This window comes from Pristiophorus japonicus, chromosome 4 (genome assembly GCF_044704955.1).
Source record: "Pristiophorus japonicus isolate sPriJap1 chromosome 4, sPriJap1.hap1, whole genome shotgun sequence".
Taxonomy (NCBI): domain Eukaryota; kingdom Metazoa; phylum Chordata; class Chondrichthyes; family Pristiophoridae; genus Pristiophorus; species Pristiophorus japonicus.
The window spans coordinates 173,497,251-173,517,075 of NC_091980.1; the positions used below are offsets into that span (position 1 = coordinate 173,497,251).

The 19,825-nt window shown below is 44.8% G+C and overlaps 1 protein-coding gene across 5 annotated transcripts in view; it reads left to right on the forward strand.

Annotated features, from left to right (window-relative positions):
• Window positions 1-19,825, forward strand: part of rpap1 (RNA polymerase II associated protein 1) — a 154,979-nt gene that overhangs the window by 7,590 nt on the left and 127,564 nt on the right. For 2 of the 5 annotated variants that reach the window (XM_070878833.1, XM_070878837.1), the window contains exons 3-7: window positions 3,011-3,159; window positions 4,389-4,481; window positions 6,404-6,584; window positions 7,014-7,169; window positions 9,830-10,015. In XM_070878833.1, coding sequence (XP_070734934.1) covers window positions 3,011-3,159; window positions 4,389-4,481; window positions 6,404-6,584; window positions 7,014-7,169; window positions 9,830-10,015 — 765 coding nt within the window. The remainder of the gene's footprint in view (window positions 1-3,010; window positions 3,160-4,388; window positions 4,482-6,403; window positions 6,585-7,013; window positions 7,170-9,829; window positions 10,016-19,825) is intronic. The other 3 variants (XM_070878834.1, XM_070878835.1, XM_070878836.1) reach the window with 3 other exon arrangements.

Here is a 19,825-nt window from a genome sequence, read left to right on the forward strand (position 1 = left end):
CAGATCACCCCTCAATCTTCTATACCCAAGGGTCAATCAGAAAATGTTTTCAACATTCGACAAATCTTTGGGTTTTCAAACCGTGAACAAACTTGTGTAAAACAGCAAGTTGTGTCAGACATTTTGGCTAAGTGGCATTAATGTGCTCTACCTAATCCTTTCTCCTCTATTCACAGCATGCCTGGCTGGGATTTCCAAGTGCTTCCCCTCACTGTAATGTTAGTTTTAATAGAGGGCTTTTACAATTGCTATGAATGCTGGAAATGCCGTGCCTTCATAGGAGTCAAAGCAAATACGCCATTCAGCCCCTCGAGCCTATGTTCCCAGTGATGTACAAAATCAAAATACTGCGGATGCTGGAATCTGAAATAAAAGCAGAAAATGCTGGAAATCTCAGCAGGTCAGGTAGCATCTGTGGAGAGAAACAGTGTTAATGTATCAGGTCTGACCCTTTGTCAGAACTGGAAAAGTTTGCGATGTAACAGATTCTTAAGGAAGTGCAAGGGCAGGGAAAGGGGGAGGAAAGAACAAAAAGGAAGGTCTGTGATAGGGTGGGAGGCAGGAATGATTTAAGAGACAAAAGGGATGATGGGCAAAAAATGAGATGGTACTGGAACAGGTTAAGAAACAAAAGATGAGTCCAGTTAGGGTGTGAAAAGCAGAGTCATCACCAGCTACCCTGGGAAAGCAAAAAAAAAGGAGGCAAGGAAAATAAAATTTGGGCAGAGGTAATGGTTTGAAATTGTTGAACTCGATGTTGAGTCCAGAAAGCTGTTAAAGTGCCTAAACGAAAGATGAGGTGCTGTTCCTCAAGCTTGTGTTGAGCTTCATTGGAATAGTGTAAGTAGCCGAGGACAGAGATATCAGAGTGGGAGTGGAGAGGGGAATTAAAATTATATATCCTTCTGTACTATTCTCCCTCCTATACTTATCTAGCTTCCCTGTAAATGTTAGTAAGATGTAAGATATAAGGTTCCAAAAGTTAAACAACCTCTTCCAAATGCTCTGAACTGGGTGTACTATTTTTCCAATTCAGGTCAGTCCACCTTTGAAGCACTGTTTCTCTACCTCCTTCCTCCCTAAACCTCTCTGCCTCTACAGCTCTCTTCCTTTAAGAACTTCTTTAGAACCTACCTCTTTGACCAAGCTTTTGGTCACCTGTCCTACTATCCCCTCCTTTGGCTTGGTGTCAGTTATTTTGTTTGGTAACGCTCCTGTGCAGCAAATTGGAACATTTTACTAACATTAAAAGCGCTATATAAATACAAGTTCCTGTTCTAGTAGACATGCAGCAATGTTGCTCCTTGCAATTTATCACATTTCACACTTCTCCATTGGGTTGGATTGAGTGTGATAGGGAGCTTTGTGCTGGTCGGTCCACCGCAAGTCTGTGACAGGAGAGAGAGAAGATGCTCTCGCATGTCCTATTGCCTCATGCTCACGGAAGCAATGTTCTGAGCAGCCATGGTGAGATTTTGTCCAGTTAGTTTTGTGTTTGGAGGATTTCACCATTGCAGGGGGTGCTGAGTATCGAGATTTGTTGGATTCTAACTCGCATTGAAATGTTGGGACCACAGGAACAGGAGTTGACCATTCAGCCCCTCGAGCTAGTTCCACCATTCAATGAGATCATGGCTGATCTGTATCCTAACTCGATCCACCTGCCTTTGCTCCATATCCCTTATTACTCTTGGCTAGCAAGGGTAGATGCAGAGTGGATGTTTCCCCTAGTGGGGTAATCTAGAACTAGGGGACATAGTTTCAGAATAAGAGGTTGCCCATTTAAAACAGAAGTGGGGAGGAATTTCTTCTCTGAAGGTCGTGAATCTTTGGAATTCTCTACCTCAGAGAGCTGTAGAGGCTGGGTCTTTGAGTGTATTTAAGGTGGAGATAGGCAGATCTTTGAACGATAAGGGAGTCCAGGGTTGTGGGGAGCAGGCAGGGAAGTGGAGTTGAGGCAAGATCAAATCAGCCATGATCTTATTGAATGGCGGAGCGGGCTCGAGGGGACAAATGGCCGACTCCTGCTCCTACTTCTTGGGTTCTATCGATCTCAAATTTAAAAATTATTTATTGAGCTAGCATCCATATTTCTACCACCCTTTGGTGAAGAAGTGTTTCCTAACTTCTCTCCTGAATGGCCTCGCTTGGATTTTAAGGTTATGTCCCCTTGTCATAGACTCCCCACCAGCAAAAAAATGTTTCTCTCTATCCTATCAATTCCTTTCAAAATCCTACAAACCTCAATCAAATCGCCTCTTAATTTTCTATATTCCAGGGAATATCAGCCGATTCATCTCTCCTCATAATTTAACCCTCGGAGCCCTGGTAACATTCTGGTGAATTTGCATTCTTCCAAGACCAATATATCTTTTCGAAAGTTCAGTGCCCAGAACTGTCCACCGTACTCCAGATGTAGTCTAACCAGTGCTTTGTGCAGCTATAGCAAAACGTTCTCCTCTTTATAGTCTAGCCCTCTAGTTATAAAGGCTAACATTCCATTAGCCTTTTTATTTATTTTTTTGTACCTTACTGCGACATTTTAGTGATTTGTGTACATAGATCCCTCAATCTCTTTGAACCTCCATTGTTACTAGATTTTTGCCATGTTAAAAATATACTCAGATCTGTCCTTTTTTGGTCCAAAATAGATGACCTTTTGACCTACATTAATGTGATCAGAATGTCGTGGGTTCAAGTCCTACTCTGGAGATTTGAGCACAAAATCTAGGCAGACATTTCAGTACAGTACTGAGAGAGTGCTGCACTGTTGGAGGTGCCGTCTTTCGGCTGAGGCATTAAACCAAGGCTCCAGCTGCACTCTTGGGTGGACGTATAAGATCCAATTGCACTATTTGAAAAGGAGCAGAGGAGTTCTCCCTGGTGTCGCGGCCAATATTTATCCCTTAATCAACATCACGAAAGAGATGATCTGATTATTATCACGATGCTGTTTGTGTGGTTTTGCAGTTACAGACCAGAAATCAACTGCTTATCTGTTTTGTTTTAGCTCTTCCTGACCTTCCTCCATCATTAATGCCAGCTCCGCCCAAAAAGTCCAAGGTCAAGACAGAAAAGGTCAGATTCCAAGAAGACGATAGTGAGGCGCAGCTGGATCAACAGGACAGACACATCACAGCTGTCCTGTCAAAAATTATCGTAAGTTTTAGCACACATTTTAAGCGCCTCTCTCACTCTCACTTGGTGCTTGCAGCTCATGGAAAATAGCAGGGCTGGTGCGTGAAAAGGCTTCAGACAACTTGGGAAGCTGGGAGCTGTATCCTCATCATTGGTTCATTGCTGCAGACCCCGTCACACAGTTTCACAATTGCTGGTATCTTGTAAAACATTCTGTCTTCGCTCAATAGGTTGCCGATCTATCTGCTGTCACTGGGCTTTGTAATATACGCTAAGTTCCATCTGGCTCCATGCAGAGCACTCTCACCTGTGAGTGAGAAGGTTGTCGGTTCAAGTCCCACTCCAGAGACTTGAGCACATAATCCAGGCTGGCACTCCAGTGCAGTGCTGAGGGGGCACTCCAGTGCAGTGCTGAGGGAGCGCTGCACTGTCGGAGGTGTCACTTTCAGATGAGGCCCTGTCTGCCCTCTCACCGGGACATGAAAGATCCCATGGCTCTATTTAGAAGAGATGGCGAATTCTCCCTGGTGTGCTGGTCAATATTTATCCCGCAACTGACATCATTAAAATAGATTACCTGGTCATGATCACGTTGCTGTTGTGGGACCATGCTAATTGGCTGCCATGTTTCCTGCATTGCAACAATTACTGCACTTCATAAATACTTCATTGATTATAAAATGCTTTGGGACGTCCTAAGTTCATGAAAGGCACTGTATAAATGCAATTCTTTTTGTTAACCCAGGGCTGAGATTTGAAGTCCAATGGCTACAAAGGCAACGCTATCATTTTGTTTTTTCTTTTATCCTCCTTTCTCTTGCCAGGATATGATTCCACAAATCCCTGGCCCTCCAGTAATTTACTGTCACATTTCAGGGTTTCTTCATTATATTTTCACAGAATGGATTTTGAAAACAAGTTAATTGTCAGTGCTAAGTGTTTCTTTAGTGTGTATTCACGCAATTTTAGGGTGGAACAACATCTTGGGTTATAATAGCGTACAAGTGGATATCTGGTTAGCCACCCTCCCGCCACTGGAAACAGTTTCTCCCTATCTACTCTTATCAAAACCCCATATCATTTTGAACACCTCTAGCAAATCCCCCTTAAACCTTTTCTGCTATAAGGAGAACAGCTACTCTAGTCTCTCTACATAATGAAGAGTCTTCTTGAGAAATTTGTTCTCGGAAACTGAAGGACTTTAAAGTTCAGCATTTCACCAATGTTTTTGTCTTGTATTTTCCTTTCAGGAGAGAGACACAACAGCAACACCTTTATTTCTTCCTGTATCAACAGGGCTAGCCTTCCCGAAGGTCTTTCATAGGTCGGAGGTACAGAGCGAGGTAGTTATTTTAAAAAAATGTATTGTTTTGCTCAGCACTACGTGAAAGCAAGGAGTTAAAGTTTGATGTTGTGAACCTAATATCAAGCTGTTAAGTGGATCTAAGGTACATTCCTGGACTCCATATTATAAAAAGGATATAGAGGCACTGGAGAAGGTGCAAAAAAGATTTACAAGGATGATACCGGGACTAAGAAGTTATATCAGGAAAGATAGAACAGGCTGGGGTTCTTTTTTCTCTAGAAAAGAGAAGACTGAGAGGCGACTTAATAGAGGTTCTTAAGATTATGAAAGAGTTTGATAGTATTGACATAGAGAAGATGTTTCCATTTGTGGGGGAGACCAAAACAAGGGCCATAAATATAAGATTGTCACTAATAAATCCAATAAGGAATTCAGGAGAAACGTCTTTAACCAGAGAGTGGTTAGAATGTGAAATTCGCTCCCACGGAGTAGTTGAGGCAAATAGCATAGATGCATTTAAGGGAAAGCGAGATAAGTACATGAGGGAGAAAGGAATCGAAGGTTATGCTGATAGGGTGAGGTGAAGAGGGGGATGGGAGGATGCGCGTGTGGAGCTTAAACGCTGGGATGGACCACTTGGGCCGAATGGCGAGTTTCAGTGCTGTACATTCGATGTCATTCCGTTAGTCACCAAAAACAGAAATAGTACGACAGTGGCCTTTCACCTCTGGGGCCTGGGTTCTGATACAGCCCAGTCTGACAAATGAAAGTCAGTCTGGGCTGCATCAGAACTGTAAGAGTCCTACATAAAATGGGTTTGGACAGTCTCGGTTCCAATCCTTGTCAACCTAGGCCCACAACCCAAAGGCATGACAGTCCCCAGCACTTGCACCGTTCACGCTTATCGAGGGCAGCTGCCTATATGGGGAAAATGGTACTAATTATTTGCCATGTCCTCTCAATTCAATTACAAAGGCGCCGCTTATAATAGAGTAAAGCGGGCTGACTCTTTCGGGTGGTTCAATAAGCTTTTCGCGCCTGATTAAAGTGCGATTAAGTACTGTTAAAGGTTCAGCTGTGGATGTGCTGCCACATGCCAAGCCAAGTCCCAACACGCCAGTTTGGCTCACATCTGTTGCACCAGCTCCTGCACAGCCTGTCCTCACCAGCTCCTGCTGCCAGTTAGCTGCCACCTTGCTGCCTACTCTGGATTTAACCAAGGTAAAGATATAAAAATTGAACATATCAGTCAAGAAAAAATGTGACCGACAAGGGGAGACAATCCTGTGACAAATTAGAGCCAGTTTCGTGCCTGACTCTCAACTGAGGGGGTGCTGCACTGTCGGAGGTGTCGTCTTTTGGATGAGACGTTAAACTGAAGCCCCGTCTGCCATCTCAGGTGGACGTAAAAGATCCCACTGCACTATTTCGAAGAAAAACAAGGGATTTCTCCCCGGTTCTCTGGCCAATATTTATCCCTCAACCAACATTACTAAAAAAAACAGATTATGTGGTCATTTTCACATTACTGTTTGTGGGAGTTTGCTGTATGCAAATTGGCTGCCGCGTTTCCTACAGTACTGATTTTGCAGGGCTATGGGAAAGACTTGGATCAATCGGACTAACTGAAGAGCTCTTTCAAATAGCCAGCTCAGGTACAATGGGCCAAATTACCTCCTCTTATGCTGTATGATTCTATGTTCTGAGGAGCTGAGTGCCTCAGTACTAGCAAAAGTTAAATTCAGGACTGATATGAGGAAATTCTTCCTCTCACACAGTGATCAGCATATGGAATGGGCTTCCACATAGAAAAGTGGAGGTGAAGCTCTGGAATAATTTCAGAAACCATTAGATCTTTAAGCTCTTTCTAGATGAGTCCAATGGCCTATCTCATGCAAGTTGAACGTTATGCAGAAATACCTGACGCTTTTGTTTGTATTTTTCTATCTCTTGTAACAGGTGAAGTTGCTTTCAGGAAAGAAAAGTATCTTTGCCCAGAAACTCGCTGCAAAGAAGGCTGCTGAAGCAGCTTGGGCAGCGCCCTCCGTCTGTGGGATCAGCCCCTTGAGCGGGGTCACAGGGGAGCAAAGGTCAGCTCCATCTCGAGTTACAGAGCTATCGGAAAAGGGCCACTCCACAGGTGAATTAGTAGGTCAGGCTTTTGTTACAGCAGCACAGTCGGTGCTGTTGCTGGGAATGTATCCTCCTGTGGGAACAGCAGGGCAATCTGGGCGGAGCAAGTCCTGTATCCTCCCACTGGACTGCTCACCATTATGACTGCTTCAGGAATATCTTGAGCTCGATTGACAGGAGGGAAGGGAGGAGAGGGAGCAAAGCCCCTAGTTGAAGTGTTGCCAGTATTGAATTTGTGCAGCTTACCCCGATGAGCATTCCTCTCGAGTTAAGAGACAGATCAGCCATGATCTAATTGAATGGCACAGCAGACTCAACGGGCTGAATGGCCGCCTCCTGTTATTACTATGGAGTTTAATTGTTAGCGGTTAATTGAGAGAGTATTTTGTTTTTTGATTTTTTTAACCTTTATTTACCTTATTGCATTTGCTCACAGGTGCAGGTGATGAGAGACCGGTATCTGGAGAGAGACTGGGTGGGAAAATAGGCCTTCAAGAAGCACAGAGGATTCATGAAGAGAACATAGCCAGACTGCAGGCCATGTCTAAAGAGGAGATTGAGGAGGAACAAGATAATCTTGTGGCCCGGTTAGGTGAGTGTATCACTGCTGTATGCATGGAGCACTAAAACCTGGTTTTCTTTATTCCAATTTCTTCCTCCAGCTTTCATTTTTCCTACTGTGTCAGCTGTTGCCTCTGAGTCGGAAGATGGTGGGTTCCTACTCCAGTCTGACACTCCAGTACAGTGCTAAGGGAGGGTTTATTTATGCCTCAACCAACATCCCTAAAATCGATTACCTGATCATTATCTCATTTTTGTTTGTGGAAGTTTCCTGTGCACAAATTGACTCCTACATTATAACAGTGACTCTATTTCAAAAGTACTTCATTGGCTATGAAGCGCTTTGTGGTGTTTTGAGATTATGAATGAGGCTATGGAAATGCAATTTTTTCTTTTCTCTCTCGGCTCTGAACTCAACTGTGCTCTACTACTACCCTGGCTGAGATCAGCTAATCAAGCACAGACCAGGTATTAAACCAGGACCTTTTGCTATGCAATAAGTTGGTATTTACATGATGCCTTATCACATGCGAAATGCTTTGAGCAGTGCTTTCTATCATCCTGTGACCATTTATAGGATAATATGTTAGCAAGTCTCACAAATAGTGAAATGAATGGCGAGTGACTCTGTTTTTGGTGGTGGTGAGGGTTGAGAGAGGAATGTTGGCCAAAACACTAGGAAAGTTCTTCTAATAGTGCCATGTCATGACCTAACCAGGTACAACCTCGGGAGTGTCAACCTAGATTATGCACTCAATCCAAGGCAGAGGTTTTAAACATACAGGTTGTACCTCCCTTATCCAGAACTCCCATATCCGGAACCACCCCTCGTTCAGAACCATTCCCGGCCACCGGGTGACGCATCTGCAAAACTCCGGCATGAACAAATTGAAGTCCTTCCTCGCTGCCGACTCCCGCAATTACTGGCCTGACCCCGCGATCCATCCACCCCCCCCCCCCACCCCCGCATTATCTCTCTGCCGCACTCCCAGCCCCAAGCCAGCCAGCCCTGGCCCTGATATCCTCTTGCTCAGTTACCTGTACCATCCAATTTAACGTGACCACCCCTCATCCGGAAAAATCCCTTCTCCAGAACAGGCCAGGTCCCGAGGGTTCACGATAAGGGAGGTTCAACCTGTGCAACCTTTTGAGCGAGAAGTGAGTGTGCCACTAACTGAGCCAGACTGACGCATGTAGCTTGTGTAAAAGAAAGAAGGAATTTGTATTTCAGAATCTCGGGATGTCCCAAAGCGCTTTACAGCCAATTAAGTACTTTTGAAGTGTAGTCACTGTTGTAATGTCGGAAATATGGCCGCCAATTTGCGCACAGCAAGCTCCCATAAACAGCAGTGAAATAATAACCAGATCATGTTTTTAAGGTGTTAGTTGAGGGATAAATATTGGCCAGGACACGAGGGAGAACTCCCCTCCTCCTCTTCGAATAGTACCACGTGATCTTTTACATTCACCTGAGAGTGTAGACGGGGTCTTGGTTTAACATCTCACCCTAAAGACGGCACCTCCGACAGTGCAGCACTCCTTCAGCACTGCACCGAAGTGCCAGCCTAGATTAAGTACTCACGCCGTGAATGGGGCTTGAACCCATGACCTTCTGACTCCCAAGATGAGGATGCTACCACTGAGCAAACACTGACATCTGTACTTTTTGCCGTTACCAACTAGGTGATTATGGAAGCCCATGTTAAATAGTCAATAGAATGGGCCCGAACTACAGTGACAGCTGATTGCACCTTGATGTTGGCCTCATGTATTGAACCTCGAGATACGACTGAATGTGATTTTATTCAGATGCTGCCTTTAGTTGGCCTTCAAAGCAGGACTGTATGTTGGATGTGACTCAGATACCTCAGGGTGAAGGGTTGGAGTCGTGAGCTAGGGTATTCTCACCAGTTACGAAATTACTGTAAAAGCTGACTTCTGCGGAAGGCTCCTTGGGGGTGGGGTGGGGGGAGGGGGCGGTAGTTGTTGGATAGCTTGGGCTGAAGTGTTAAATGATGAGGCCTTTGCTTTGCTTGAGGGTTGAAAGTGTCAATTTACACAATGTCAAACCAGTGTGTAAGATTGGCAATTTTTTCTAATGTGTTTATTGAAATGAGTGAAGTTCACAGGCTTTGTTGGATTACAATACTTTACAAGTTCCATTATTCTCAGATACACAGTGAATATTTTAGGGTTTTTAATCCTTTTTGTAACACTGAACAGAGCTGTTACTTGTTTATTGAAGGGTGTTTGGTGGTGTTTGTTCATTCGTCATTGCATGTTGTGCTATTTTTCATCAGTTGGCATTGCATGTTGGTGTGATTTGTTCATGGATGGACATTGCTCGTTGCTACTGTTCATGATGAGCTTGGCACAATGATGCTATTTATCAGACGGCATTGCATATTAATGCTATTTGTTCACTGGACAGTGCACGTTGCTATTTGTCCATTGGACATTGCATATTAATATTTGTTCGTTGGGCATTACGCAATGCTACTTGGACATTGCATCTTGGCACTATTCATTAGTGGATAGTACATGTTGGTTTCTGACTGACTGCTTATTTGCACCCATTAACTGACATTATGCTTTAATAGTTTTTTACGAAAAACAGCAAATGGCTTGTTCTTCCCTCCTGCAATCTTTTAGTTAACTTTGTTTTTTTCTCCCCACTTACTATTTAACTAGACCCAAATTTGGTTGCTTTCCTAAAATCAAGAAGGTCGGGGAAAACCTCTAGTGAAGGCTCCAAAGATAAAATGGAAGCACATGGAACAGAAAAGAGCTACAAGAATAAACACAGGCATTCTTGTTCAGACAATGAACCGCAGGCCAGTCCAACCAAGGAAGAGCCAATGGATCAGAAACCTACAGGTAAAAAGCTCGGCAGGGGAGATTTAATAGTGGCGTTCAAAATTACGGAGGGTTTTGATAAAGTAAATAAAGAGAAACTGTTTCCACTGGCAATTTCAAAGGCTACTTTCAAAAAGGAATTGGATAAATACTTGAAGGGGAGAAAATTGCAGAGCTCTGGGGAAAGGGCAGGCGGCGGGGGGAGGGGGGAGGGGGGGGAATAATTGGGTAGCTCTTTTAAAGAGCCACCACAGAGATGATGGGCCGAATGACCTCTATCTGTGCTGAAATAGTCCATGGCCTAAAGACATCAATTAGAATCAATGTATGTTTAAATCCCCTCATGGTCTCCTACCACCCTAACCCTTCAGCCCAACAACCTTGTCACTCTCCAAACTCTCTTCCTTCAACTCCTTCAACGATGTGTACACCCCTCCCTTCACCCCATCCTCACATAACGGGTATTTGCTTTTAACCTACTAAACTTATACATTCAACAATTATAAAATGTCCGATAAAATGGACTGATAAAACACATGCAAGTATCTAAATCTTTTAAATTCCACGAGTTGGATCCTCTAATTTTGGATAAAATATTTTCCACTGATATAGTAAAGTAAAAGTGCATTTATATTTATAGTTTTGTTTTATTGGCCAGCTGTACCTTCAGCCGCCTGTACTACAGGCTCCAGAATTTCCTCCATAGACTCCTCTGCCTCTTCACCTCCCCTTCGCCCTTTACGACCCTCCTTGAAACCCACCACTTTGACTATCTCCTGCTTTGGCTTGGTTTGACGACACCTTTGTGAAGCACTTTGGGATGTTTTCGACATTGAAGATTCTATCTATGCAAGTTGTTGATTCGGATTGCAAAGTCTTTCCTGGGTCATGGCCAGTACTGAAGCTGCATGAAGATTGACCTAAAAATACCATGGCTTACACATTGGATTAAGCCCGAAAACGGGCAGTGCCACCGCGGGCCAAGATTAACGGCCGGCTGCAAAACGAGCGCAGGCAACACTGATATTTTGGTGCTGATTTTGGCACACAAGCTCCTGTGCACTGCTCTCTTTCTGACAGTAATATCAGCAGGAAAAAGAAAAAAAGAAAGACTTGGATTTATATAGCTCCTTTCACGACCACCGGATTTCTCAAAGCTCTTTACAGCCAATTAAGTGTTTTTGGAGTGTAGTCACTGTTGTAATGTCGGAAATGTGGCAGCCAATTTGCGCACAACAAGCTCCCACAAACAGCCATGTGATAATGACCAGATATGTGATGTTGATTGAGGGATAAATATTGGCCAGGACACCGGGGATAATTCCCCTGCTCTTCTTTGAAATAGTGCCATAGGATCTTTTATGTCCACCTGAGAGTCAGCATGGATTTGTCAGGGGAAGGTCGTATCTGACGAACTTGAACGAATTTTTCGAGGAGGTAACCAGGAGGGTCGATGAGGGCAGTGCATATGTTGTAGTGTATATGGATCTTGATGACTGAGGGATAGTGCTGTGAGGCAAGGACAGGCTGTTGGAGGACCTCTGTCTTGCTGATGTTTAGCGTAAGGCCCATGCTTTCGTACGCCTCAGTAAATACGTCGACTATGTCTTGGAGTTCAGTCTCTGTGTGCACAGATACAGGCGTCGTCCACGTACTGTAGCTCGACGACAGAGGTTGGGGTGGTCTTGGCCCTGGCCTGGAGAATGCGGAGGTTGAACATGTTCCCACTGGTTCTGAAGTTTAGTTCCACGTCAGCGGGGAGCGTGTCAACTGAGGTGGAGCATGGCGGCGAGGAAGATTGAGTAGAAGGTTGGGGCGATGGCGCAGCCTTCTTTGACCCCGGTCCAGACGTGGATTGGGTCTGTACTGGGTCCGTTGGTAAGGATCATGGACTGCATGTTGTCATGGAGCAGGCAGAGGATGGTGACGAAGTATTGGGGGCATCCGAAAATGTATAGTGGACGCCTCAAGTCGCTGGAGAAATACCACCAATGATGTCTTCGCAAGATCCTACAAATCCCCTGGGAGGACAGATGCACCAATCAGTGTCCTCAACCAGGCCAACATCCCCCGTATCAAAGCACTGACCACACTTGATTAGCTCCGCTGGGCAGGCCACATAGTTCACATGCCAGACACGAGACTCTCAAAGCAAGCGCTCTACTCAGAACTCCGTCACAGCAAACGAGCCAAAGGTGGGCAGTGGAAACGTTACAAGGACACCCTCAAAGCCTCTCTGATAAAGTGCAACATTCCCACCGACACCTGGGCGACCCTGGCCAAAGACCACCCTAAGTGGAGGAAGCGCAACCGGGAGAGCGCTGAGCACCTCGAGTCTCAACACTGAGAGCGTGCAGGAATCAAGCGCAGGCAGCGGAAAGAGCGTGCGGCAAACCAGTCCCACCCAGCCCTTCCCTCAACGACTATCTGTCCCACCTGTGACGGGGATTGTGGTTCTCGTATTGGACTGTACAGCCACCTAAGAACTCATGTTAAGAGTGGAAGCAAGTCTTCCTCGATTCCGAGGGACTACCTATGATGATGATGATGGATTTTAGCAAAGCTTTTGACAAGGTCCCACATGGCAAACTGGTCACGAAAGTAATAGCCCATGGGATTCAGGGCACAGTGGCAAGTTGGATCCAAAATTGGCTCGGAGGTAGGAAGCAAAGGGTAATGGTTGATGGATGTTTTTGTGACTGGAAGGTTGTGTCCAGTGGGGTTCCGCAGGACTCAGTAGTTGGTCCCTTGCTTTTTGTGGTATATATCAATGACTTGGACTTGAATGTTGGGGGTATGATTAAGAAGTTTGTAGATGACATTAAAATAGGCTGTGTTAAATGGCCGCGGATTGCAGGAAGATATCAATGTACTGGTCAGGTGGGCAGAACAGTGGCAAATGGAATTCAATCCGGATAAGTGTGAGGTAATGCATTTGGGGAGGTCTAACAAGGGAGGCAATACACATTAAAAGGTACGACACTGACCATTGTAGAGGGACAAAGGGACCTTGGTGTGCAGATCCACAAATCCTTGAAGGTAGCAGGCCAGGTAATTAAGGTGGTTAAGGCGGCATACGGAATACTTGTCGGGCATAGAATACAAGAGCAAGGAGGTTATGCTTGAACTCTATAAAGCACTGGTTAGGCCGCAGCTGGAGTACTGCGTGCAGTTCTGGTCACCACGTGACAGGAAAGATGTGATTGCACTGGAAAGTGTGCAGAGGAGATTTACAAGAATGTTGCTTGGATTGGAGAATTTTGGTTATGAAGAAAGCTTGGAGTTGCTGAGTCTGTTTTCTTTGGAACAGAGGAGGCTGAGGGGAGACCTGACTGAGGTATCTAAAATTATGAGGAGCCTGGATAGAGTTGATACGAAGGACTTGTTTCCCTTGGCAGAGGGGTCAACAACCAGGGGGCACAGATTTAAAGTAATTGGGGGGAGGTTTAGAGGAGATATGAGGGGAAATTTCTTCACCCAGAGGGTAATGGGAGTCTGGAACACACTGCCTGGAAGGGCGGTAGAGGCAGAAACCCTCACCACATTTAAAAGATACTTGGATGTGCACTTAAAATGGTGTAACCTGCAGGACTACGGACCAAGAGCTGGAAAGTGGGAATAGGCTGGATAGCTCTTGGTCGGCCGGCGCGGAGACGATTGGCCGAAACGGCCTCTTTCCGTGCTGTAAATTTCTATAATTCTATGAGAGAACAGACGGGGCCTCGGTTTAACGTCTCGTCCAAAAGACGGCACCTCTGACAGTGCAGCACTCCCTCAGTACTGCACTGGAGTGTCAGCCTGGATTTATGTGCTCAAGTCCCAGGAGTGGGAATTGAACCCCACAACCTCTGACTTGGAGGCAAGCATGCTACCCACTGAGCCACGGCTGACACTACGCAGGTGGTCAGGTGTTCCCGGGCAGTAACCTATTAACAGTGCATCTCCAAGTGAAGGACTGTGGCATAGTTGGCAAATGGAGTCGAACATGTTTGAACTCAGAATATTTTGATCCCTGCATACAATTTGCAATTCAAGATTTTTAGTCGGACTCACCAATTACGTTATCACAATGCAAAACAATGGAGAACCTGCCCACCACCTCCCAATTCCCCAGACAAAACAAATTGCTATTGCCCGTCTTTAAGATAGGGGGCTAGTTGAGAAGTTAAGATTTTCCATAAGAACAAAAAAGAACCTCTCTAATTCATAATATTTCTTTGTTCAGCGGATTCATCAGCATTTTCTTGATGTACACTGGGTCTTGCTGAAAAGATGAAAAAAAATTAATTAAGCAACAATGTAAAAAAACCAGCTTGGTCTGCATCATTGAAGAATTTTTGCAGTAAAGTGAAAGGCAATTGAAGTCAGTTATTTGGGAGTAACTTCTTTAAAAGTAGCATGGTAAATGTAAACTGTACAGAATGTTTACTGTATGGTCTATAGCTCACTGCCACTTTCTCCCAGCTCTCCATTGCAGTCAATGGCTGCACGCATGGGCGTGCTTTAGAGAGGGCGGTAAGTGAAGCGGCAAAGTCCAAAATTGCTGAACGTGCGTCAATTAGGCGTTGCGTGCCACACTCCTGATAATTAAAATACTTGCGGTGAGTGCAGGCAGTGGCAGCGCTACCAACCTGCTGAATATGGCAGCCACCACGTTCTGTCGCGGAAGTGGACAGAAACGAGGCGGCCGCCATTTTTTCTTCAAAATCGGCCTTAACGGTCGGCGCTAAAGTTCGAATTTGTAAACCACCGTTTAATATTCTCGTCATTTTGAGCAGAGGAATTGAAGATTTAGACTGCCGTTGATCTTGAGCTAGGCGGGTCTGGGTAACAGAGGTCCATCCTTTCTCCTTTGGGACTTTGATTCAAATCCAGGCAGACAGATGGGCAAGGATTTTGTGCAAGTGAAATGTTACGCTTCGAACACAAGAACAAGCCATTCAGCCCCTTAAGCAATTCTGCCATTCAATTAGATTGTGGCTGATCTGTATCTTAACTCCATTTCTACCCACCTTTGTTCCATATCCCTTGATGCCTTTAGAAAAATCTATCGATTTCAAAATTTCAATTGACCCAGCATTCGCAGCCTTTTGGGAAGAGAATTGCTTTTGTGCAAAAAAGTGCTTCCTGATTTCACTCCTGAATGATCTAGCTCTGAAGTGGCACTCCCACCTCTGAGTGAGAAGATGCAAGTCCCACTCCAGAGGCTGGAGCACGTAACCTAGGCTGACATTTCAGTGCAGTGCCGAGGGAGTGCTGCACTGTCTGAGGTATCGTCTTTCGGATGAGACGTTAAACTAAGGCTCCGACTGCCCTTTTAGTTGAACATAAAAGATCCCATTGCACTATTCGAAGAACAAGTGAGTTCTCCCGGTATCCTGGCCAATCTTTATCCCTCAATCAACATGACTAAAACAGATTTTCTGTCGATTTATCTCATTGCTGTTTATGGGACCTTGCTGTATGTAAATTGGCTGCTGCGTTTCCTCCATTGCAATAGTGATTACAATTCAAAAGTACTTCATTGGCTGTAAAGCACTTTGGGATGGCCTGAGATTGTGAAAGACGTGATATAAATGCAATTTTCAGCTCTATTTTAAGATTGTACCCCATAGTTTAGGATTCATCCACCAGACAATCTAGTTTTTCTGTATCTACCCTATTGGATCCATTTATCATTTAAAATAACTTGATCCGATTACCCCTCAACCTCAAGCAAATACAAGCCACGTTTGTATAACCAGTCCTCACAATTTAACCCTTTAAGTCCTGGTATCATTTTGGTAAATTTTCCTGGTTCAGAGATTGGCTGGGCAGATAGCGACAGAGAGTAGGGATAATGGGCAAACACAAGTTGATGCTGGATCAATTGTTAATTTTAAATCGGAGATTGATATATTTCTGTTAACCAAAGGTATTGAGGTATATGGGGCAAAGATGGGTATGTGGAGTTAAGTCACAAATGAGCCATAATCTCATTGAATGGCAGAACAGGCTTGAGGTGCTAAATAGTCTACTCGTGTTAAGTTCCTATACTCCCTCCAAGGATAATATATCCTTCCTGAGCTGCGGTGCCCAGAACCAAAGGCAGTACCCCAGATGGTGTCTGACCAAGGCTCTGTACAACTTCAGCATAACTTCCCCCCCTTTGTATTCCCCTTGAGATAAAAGCCAGCATGGCATTAGCCTTTTTGATTACGTTTTTGTACCTGTGCACGCGCTCTTCGTGATTTTGTGTACATGGGCACACAAATCCCTTTGCACCTTCAAGGTTCCTAATCTTTTGCCATGAAGAAACTATTATGATTTGTTTTCTCTATATCCGAAGTGAAAGACTTCAATCCCCACACTCCATCTGCCGTAGTTTTGTCCACTCACTTAATTAGTCTATATCCCTTTGTAACTTACTGCTGTCATCTATACAACTTACTATGCCCTCTAACTTAACGTCATCTTCTAACCTCGATACACGGCTATATTTCTTCATCGATATACATGGTGAAAAGCTGAGGCCCCAGTACAGATTCCTTGGGTACATCACTTTAACCCTACTCCCTCTTTGCTACCTGCTAATCAATTGCCAGCCCACGTCACAAGTTTACCTCCAATTCCTTGTTCCTTCATTTTTGCTAACGATCTCTTGTGCAGAACTTTACCAAATGCCTTCTGGAAGTCCATATACAAAACTTCCACAGACACTCCCCTGTCCACCTTGCTAGTGGCCTCCTCAAAAAATGCAACCAGTTTAGTCACACATCCTTCACAAGTCTATGCTGACTCTCTTTGCTCAGCTCACACTTGCTCAGTCACTCTGTCCCTGATGATGAAATGTAGTAACTTCCCTACAATTGACAGAAAACTGACAGATTTGTATTTGACTGTTTTTTTCCCCTTCATGTTGTTATTAAATAATGGAGCGACATTTGGAATTTTTGAATCCGGCAGGAAGAGGTAGGTTTTAAGCAGCGTCTTAAAGGAGGAACGAGAGGTAGAGAGGCGGAGAGGTTTAGGGAGGGAGTTCCAGACCATGGAGCCTAGGCAGCTGAAGGCACGGCCACCAATGGTTGAACAGTTATAATCAGGGATGCTCAAGATGTTAGAATCTGGCTCACACTAAACAAATCTGAGGAACTAAAGCTACAGTTTGCTTTGGTTTCTAAAAGATAGGACATTGGAGGAAGGCCTCCTATTTGAGTCGAACCAATTGGGAGGTGAAAACTACAGCGACCGAGGCAAGCTATCTGTTCACTTTTAGACACAGTATAATGAAAGTTAACTCGGGGGTTTAAGGATTTGGGGCTTAAAGGGGAAGGGCAGTAAAGTTGGTCTCCACCGCTTTAAGCGGGCGCTCAGCTCCCAGCTCCCAGTGTCCCAGTGTTCTAGCTCCCAGTGTCCCAGCTCATAGTCCCAGTCCCACCGGCCCAGCTCCCAGTCCCAAGTTGACGGAGTTCATGAGCCAGTCCAGCTCAGACAAGTACATAGAATTACGTGGCATTACATCAATTTTATAGCACAGAAATGGGCCAACTGGCCCAACTGGTCTATGCTGGTGTTTATGCTCCATATGAGCCTCCTCCCACCCTACTGCATCTCACCCTATCAGCATATTCTTCTATTCCTTATCTAGCTCTCCCTACCTCACAGGGAATACAAAGGGTGGAAAGTTATGTTTCAGTTGTACAAAGCCTTGGTGAGACCCCATCTGGAATCCTGCATTCAGTTCTGGGGGTCGCACCTCAGGAAGGATACATTGGCCTAGGAGTCAAATTTACCAAAATTATATGGGGGCTAAAAGGGTTAAATTATGAAGACAGGTTGTATAAAGTTGGCTTGTATTTGAGTTGAAGAGGTTGAGTATCGCTTCACCAGGGTGACCAGAAAAGAAAACAATTTGTCACGGCACTGTTGGGATACCCATAATCTGCAGTGCTGATAACAATCTGGCTTATTTTCCAATAAAAGACTAAACTGCAGCTGTTTCTGCTCAAAATAAACAGAGCTTTGAAGACACTATAACCAGCAGCTTTGAAATTGACATTAATGCAAATGGTTTTTGCTTTTTGGCCGATTATAATCGACCACCGAATTTTAAAAAAATGTTGATGTTTTAGGTGGTGGTGACTGTAATTGGGTTGGGTAATGGATTGCAGGAAGCCATGAGCTTGGGGTGATGTGAGTTGAGTACTTATGTGTTCGTGGTGGATGGACAGACGGTTTTGGCAGATGGTCGGATGCTGCTGAGTTATATTGTGTGCCGTAGCACCAGGCAAAATAATTACAGCTGAGAGCAATACATGAGCAGTCACCCAACACTGAGCGTCAATTCACACACTCAGGATCATCAGAGAATGTCCTTCCAACCTTATGGGCTGGTCGACAATGCAAAATAAAAACTGTTTAAAAACAAGAAAAGATCCAACAAGCTTATTGTTTTTTGATGGATTAAAATCCCACCTCCCCATCTTTTCAACATGTCGCTCAATTGTATCTCTTTCCTGAAATGCACCTGTGCACATTTGTACTGTTAGCCTCCCTGGTAACTTTTACACTACTGTATGCATTTGCACTATTGGCTATTCCTGAGCATTTCAACACCTTTTTTGCTTGTTAGTTCATTCACGTGACGTGGGTGTTGCTGACAAGGCCAGCATTTATTGCCCATCCTTCGCTGTCCTTGAGAAGGTGATGGTGAGCCGCCTCCTTGAACCGCTGCTGTCTGTGTGGTGAAGGTACTCCCACAGTACTATTAAGGAGTTGCAGGATTGATCCAGTGACAATGAAGGAACGGCGCTAATTTTCAAGTCAGGATGGTGTGTGACTTGGAGGGGAACTTGAACGTGATAGTGTTCCCATGCACCTGCTGCCCTTGTCCTTCTAGGTGGTAGAGGTTGGTGGTTTGGGAGATGCTGCTGAAAAATTCTTGACGAGTTGCTGCAGTGCATCTTGTAGATGGTACGCACTGTAGCCACGGTGCACTGGTGGTGGAGGGAGTGAATGTTGAAGGTGGATAGGGTGCCACCACCTGGCCAAAGATCGTCCTAAGTGGAGGAAGAGCAACCGGGAGGGTGCAGAGCACCTTGAGTCTCGTCACTGAGAGCATGCAGAAATCAAGCGCAGACAGCGGAAGGAGCGTGCGGCAAACCAGACTCCCCACCCACCCTTTCCTTCAACCACTGTCTGTCCCACCTGTGATAGAGACTGTAATTCCCATATTGGACTGTTCAGTCACCTGAGAACTCACTTTGGGAGTGGTGGCAAGTCTTCCTCAATTTCGAGGGACTGCCTATGATGATGATGATGATGAAGGTGCCAATCAAGCACGCTGCTTTGTCCTGGATGATGTCGAGCGTCTTGAGTGTTGTTGGAGCTGCACGCATCCAGGCAAGTGCAGAGTATTCCTTCTGTACCCATTTGTACTTTTGAAGTTACATGATAACTTTTACCCTTTGCGTCTATAAAAATAATTCCATCTGACAACCGACCTTATTCCTGATATTCAGCTTGTTTCTCTTACACTTGAACCCTTCACATGAGTCATCTTTATCGAGTCTCCTTTTTATAATCCTGAATGCTTCAGCTCGGTTATCTCAAAGCCACTGTTCCAGAGAGTGCAAGCTCAACTCCTCAACCTCTCTTTGTAGATTAGATTCCCGAAACCCAGAGTCACGTGATGGCTCAGGTCTGTCCCCTCTCAAGGGCGCCAATACCATTGCTCACCTAATATGAGTAGGTGAACAGGGCTGTACAGGGAAGATAAGGTTTGTGTGTAAAAGGAAGCACAGACCATTTTAGATCTTTATTGCTTCAGAGTTGTAACCCAGCGGCCTCGGA